This window comes from Gekko japonicus, unplaced genomic scaffold (assembly GCF_001447785.1).
Source record: "Gekko japonicus isolate JY-2015 unplaced genomic scaffold, Gekko_japonicus_V1.1 scaffold317, whole genome shotgun sequence".
NCBI classification, from domain to species: Eukaryota; Metazoa; Chordata; class Lepidosauria; order Squamata; family Gekkonidae; genus Gekko; species Gekko japonicus.
The window spans coordinates 689,979-695,314 of NW_015162487.1; the positions used below are offsets into that span (position 1 = coordinate 689,979).

Below are 5,336 nucleotides of genomic sequence, written 5' to 3' on the forward strand. Positions count from 1 at the left end.
CTGAACCCGAAGACGAAAGGTAACCCGTCGAGAAAGGCTTCAGCCCTGCATTGCTTTGCTTCTCTAAGATTCGAGACCAATCCAAATGCTTTTGAGGACTGAGGCAGGCTGGAACACCTGCAGAATACTCCGAAGCCTCAGAGGCCAAGGGCACTGTGCGAAAGGCTGGAGCATCAGAGGGGCATGGGAAGGATGCTCCGTAGCTACCTTGGGCCAAATGCCATCGGCCAAGGAGGGTTCCGGGTGTTCGCCAGGTTTTCCTGCCTGTTTGCTTTCTGTTGGGTGTTACAAAACAGTATTGATTGGGGTTTTTTGGCTTGGAGGTGTCATGCAGGGTGAAGGGGTTCCTTGGGGTCTTTCTTTCTGTCCATGGGGGAGGGGTGTTTAGTCCTGTTTCTGTGTAAGTGGGATGAAGGTAGAAAAAACCTACTGCTCCTGGGATCCTCAGTTTGTCTCCCATGTCCCATCTAAGTACTAACCAGGCACAACCCTGCTTAGTTTCCATGTTCAGATGTAGTGACCAAGTTTGAGTCCAGTGGCCTCTATACAATCAACTAAGGCCCCGGTCACACAGCAAAGTTGCCGCGGATTTTCTGGGCGCGATCACACCCCAACATCTGGGAAGCGCAGTGCTCCCGTGGCAAACCCATGGCTCCCCGCCGAAGGTGCGGATTAAAAAACTAGTACTTACAGGGGACCTCGACCGGGACGTGTGCTCGGGTGGCCGTGCGTTAGTTTCCTCCGGGGCAATTAGCCACGCCTTCCCCCCGTGATATCCGGCCCGTGTGACCGGGGCCAAAGTTTAGTTTCTGGGTTTAAGTAAGAACAGAATGATTTAGCATGTGTAGTGAGATAAGAAGCCGATATCTCTGTTAAGCCCTGGGAGTTCCGTTGTCCTGAGTGTTGTAATAACTTGTAATTCAGCAATCTCCCCTTCCAGTCTGTTTCTGAAATTCCTTTGCAATAAAACAGTTACTTTGAGGTCCCCGACTGAGTGCCCTGGGAGGCTGAAATGTTCTCCTACAAAACACTCAGGACAATGGAACCCCCCAAGGCTTAACAGAGACATCGGTTTCTTATCTCACTACCCATGCTAAGTCATTCTGTTCTTACTTATACCCAAAAATTAAACTTTGTTGGTCTTTTAGAGGCCACAGGACTCACACTTGGTTCTCACATCTGTTGTTAACGCCTTTATTATCTGTATGCCAACTTGCTGCTTTTTACGTGATGTCCTACTATATGTGTTATTCCAATCTTAGCTATATTTATTGCTCATTTACTTAAGCATCTTGAGTCTAATCAGCTCTTCCTGGCAACTAACACCCCCCCATGTAATATCTGAGGAAATCTATTTCAATGTATGTGAAGAAAAGTGCACACACTGAGTCTCTGTTCTCCCATGTACACAGGGTTGAGCTCGGTTTGTCTTGGGGAGGCCGTTGGACTCTAGCTTCATTCTCACATCTCTGTTAACTCTTGCGTTTGCATGCTAATTTGCTCCCATCCCATCCATTGATCTTACCGGGCCACCTGATCCAATTTCAGCTGTGCTTATGCATCTTGGCACTGAGTGACCCCTCCTAACGTCTGTCCCCCACCCTCTTTTTCCCCTGTATGTAGCCCTTGGGGAGATTTTGCTCCCTCTGCAGAGTCTTCCACTGGGGTCTAACCACACCAGTTACCCCCCACACACACACCATAGCTATACCACACCATTCCAATTCCCGCTCCTGGCTGAATGAGGGTCGGAAGCGGGGCGGCCAGAAGCAGGGGGCGGGGCTTCGTCATGTGCCCCGCCCCCTGTACCTCACCTGGGGGAACTGCGATCCCCCCGAAATGACCTCTGCTGCTACCTGAAATAACCCGACAGAAATGCACTTTATCAAGACCCCATGGGTGTAACCCAGCCAGTCATGTGTCCCTAACGCTGCACTCTTACGCCCCTTTAGGTGGGAGGAGAACACGCTCGATGACCATCTCGATAGATAGCTATAAGACTGGGCTTCATGTCCTATCGAAAGCTGTGGAACTAAGATCACGATTAAATGCCAAGGAGCCTAAGTAGAACAGGGCCGTGCTGCTGCTGAGGAAATCAGCCGTGAGCGTGTCAAAGAGCCACCCGGAACCGAAACCGGGGAATGAGAAGACGTGCGTGCCTGTTGGGTGTACACACATCTACCAGGACTCTGTCCCCCGAAACCCAGATCGAGATTTCTTCCCCAAAAAATCAGCAAATAAGCATTCTGCTGGGACACAAATGCTGCTGTTTCCATTCTAAGCATTTATTTGCTGCCATGGCAAGAGTTCGCATACGTGTGTGCCGTGAAGTCGCAGCAGACTTATGGCGACCCCAGCCATGGGGCTTTCCAGGCAAATGAGAAGTAAAGGTGGTTTGCCAGCACCTCCCTCTGCAGAGTCTTCCACTGGGGTCTAACCACACCAGTTACCCCCCCCACCCCCTCTATGTCACACTATACCCAGCAAGACTAAGGATCAGGTTCTCTGAGAAGAAGGTCCTTGTTTCCGCACAGTTTCATTTAACTTGTCATATTGCCTTGCAGGGCCACTCGATCCATCCTCACAATCTGTCTCTGCATCCTTTTGCCATGCTGACGGCCCCCCAAGCTGCTGAACACGCCTGGAGACAGAGTGAGTTGTTTTTCCTTTGCTCATAAGAATATAAGAGAAGCCATGTTGGATCAGGCCAATGGTCCATCCAGTCCAACACTCTGGTTGCGTTCAGACTGGCAGTTTGACACGATAGCGTGCCGCCTCTAATTGAACTAGTTTAAAGTGTTGCGGGGCATATCAGCCACACAGCACACCCTGCTGTGGGTTACGCACGGAGACTTCCCGTGGTCAAGCATCAACATTATTGCAGCGCCTCAGACACGGAGTGCACTGCAAAAAAGGTTCAAAATTCATGCATGTACATAAGTGGGCATGCGCCGCATATGCACTTGTGTGCATGCACACACATGCGCATATAAGCAGGTGTTTTTTGTTTTTTTTAAACACCTCCAAGAGGCAGAACGGATCTGCAGGTTCAGACTGCCAAATCCATTCTGCGTGCACTCCCCCCTGTTCAGACATCCAGCCATGCGCAGTGAATGCGCGGGGAAACAAAAACACCACTTTGGAGGTGATGGCTTTTTAACCTGGCTCCAAGTCGTCCTCTGACAGGGTGAGTACGCCCGGGGAACGCCTGACAGATGTGGCTGTGTGACCGGGCTCATTTAATCCGTTTGTGAAATGTGCTTATATCCGGCCAAACTGCCAGTCTGAACGCAACCTCTGTGTCACACAGTGGCCAAAACCCAGGTACCATCATTCAGGAGGTCCACCAGCAAGGTCAGAACTCCTGGAATGGAACTCCTAGGATGGAGAGTGTAGACACCTGGCTTGTTCCACCCACATCTCTCAACCTGCAGATGCACCTTTATCTTTCGTGCTGCCCATCTGAACCTCTTGCACATGAACCCCTGTAGCATCTTCAGACCTTTGGAGGTGCTGAAAGGAGGTATGATACCCATGAGGAAACCAAGAAGAATGGATGGGTATGACTCTCCAACAAAACAGTAAAGAGTTTCAAAATACACATTTAATGGAGAAGGGCTGTAGCCAAGCGGTAGAGCATCTGCTTTGCATGGAGAAGAACCCAGGTTCAATCCCCGGCATCTCTAGTAGAAAAAACCAGGAAGCACTTGATGTGAACCCCTGGAGAACCGCTGCCCAGTCTGAGTAGACAATATTGACCTTGGTGGACCAATGGTCAGATTCAATATTAGAGCCCCAAATCTAATTGCCGAACAATGCAAGAGCAAGAAAATTAATATGCTGTGTTCTCTTCCCTAAGGTATCAAGTCCCACAGGGCTTCTGCAAACCGAAATCCCACCAGTAGCTCAAGAAAAAGAACGGGTACCAAGGCCTAACAAGGAGGGCTGCTATTTTCAAATGATCAATGTCCTTGGAAAGTAGGTTTAAAAAAAAATCAAATGCAAACAAATTTCTACTAATAATCTCTTGTGGCCCAATCCTGTGCACGTTTAGTCCTTGAGTTAATAGTGGGGCTTATTCACATGTCAGCATACATCGGGCTGAAGCCTTAAGGAGAACTTGGAAGCAAAAATCCACACCAGAGTCCAGATTGTAACCCAAGAGCAAGAGATGTGGGTTCTATAATGTGACATGGTGGTGTGGTGCAGTGGTTACAGCAGGGCCCCCCAACAGGGTGCTTGTGGGTGCTGTGGAGCCTGCCACCGACACCTTTTTTCTGTGCCCACCAAGTGTTTTTAGAAAGTGTGGGACCAGGTGGGGTTTTTCCCCAGCATGGCCTCTGATTGGCCGTTGGCTGTGGGGATTTTTAAAAACATTCTTTTGGCTGCCGCTGCCGCTGCCACCACAACACAAGGATCTTTTCCACTGTGAGACTGAAGGGAAGCCATGGCAGCCATTTTGTCACTGGCTCCGCCTCTGGCAGCAGCCATTTTGTAACACTGCTGACCACACTCTGTCAGAATTCCGAAGGTGCCCACAGGCTCAGAAAGGTTGGGGAACCCTGGGTTCGAGTGTTGGGCTGTTCTCTGCCATGGGAGCTCACACCAGGTACCCTTGGGCCAGTCACGCACCCACAGCCTAATTTACCTCATGTTTGATGTAGTGGTTTTGTTGTGAGGACAAGGTAGAGGAGAGGAGAATAGGATGTGGTAGACCGCTTTGAGCCCACACTGGGGAGAAAATCAGGATATACATTTTAAAAAACTGTAACTGTGTTTGAAGCACTATTACAAACCCTACATCAAAGGGGATGTCTGTACCTGCGCAATTTTCTTCACCGGACTGATGGGTTTCCATTCTGTACGGCTAAACGTGCTGCCTTCCATGGAGATAGATCCAGATGGGTAGCCGTGTTAGTCTTCCTGTAGCAGTAGTAAAGAGCAAGAGTCCAGTAGCACCTTAAAGGCTAACAAAATTTGTGGCAAGGTATGAGTTTTTGCAAAGGTGGAGCTGTGGTGGCTCAAGTGGTTAAGACGCTGAACTGCAGGCTGTGGAAGGCCGGTAGTTCAGCAGTTCGAGACCCGAGTGTGCTGCATGACGGAGTGAGCTCCTGTCTCTAGTTCCAGCTCCTGCCAACCTAGCAGTTCGAAAGCAAGAAATTGCAAGTACATAAATAGGTACCACTTCGGTGGGAAGGTAACAGCGTTCTGTGCGCCTCGGTGTCTAGTCATGCTAGCCACATGACCACAGAAATGTCTTTGGACAGTGCTCGCTCTTCGGCTCTGGAACGGAGACGAGCACCGCAACCTTAGAGTCAGATTCGACTGGCTTTCGA

The 5,336-nt window shown here is 49.8% G+C and overlaps 1 protein-coding gene across 1 annotated transcript in view; it reads left to right on the plus strand.

The window, feature by feature from the left end:
- The window catches only part of LOC107105890 (chromosome unknown open reading frame, human C2orf80), a 9,701-nt gene extending 5,765 nt beyond the window's left edge, over positions 1–3,936 (plus strand). The window contains exons 6-7 of the mRNA XM_015405937.1: positions 2,565–2,652; positions 3,860–3,936. Of these exons, the coding sequence (XP_015261423.1) occupies positions 2,565–2,652; positions 3,860–3,936 (165 nt within the window). The remainder of the gene's footprint in view (positions 1–2,564; positions 2,653–3,859) is intronic.
- Positions 3,937–5,336: the final 1,400 nt, after the last annotated feature.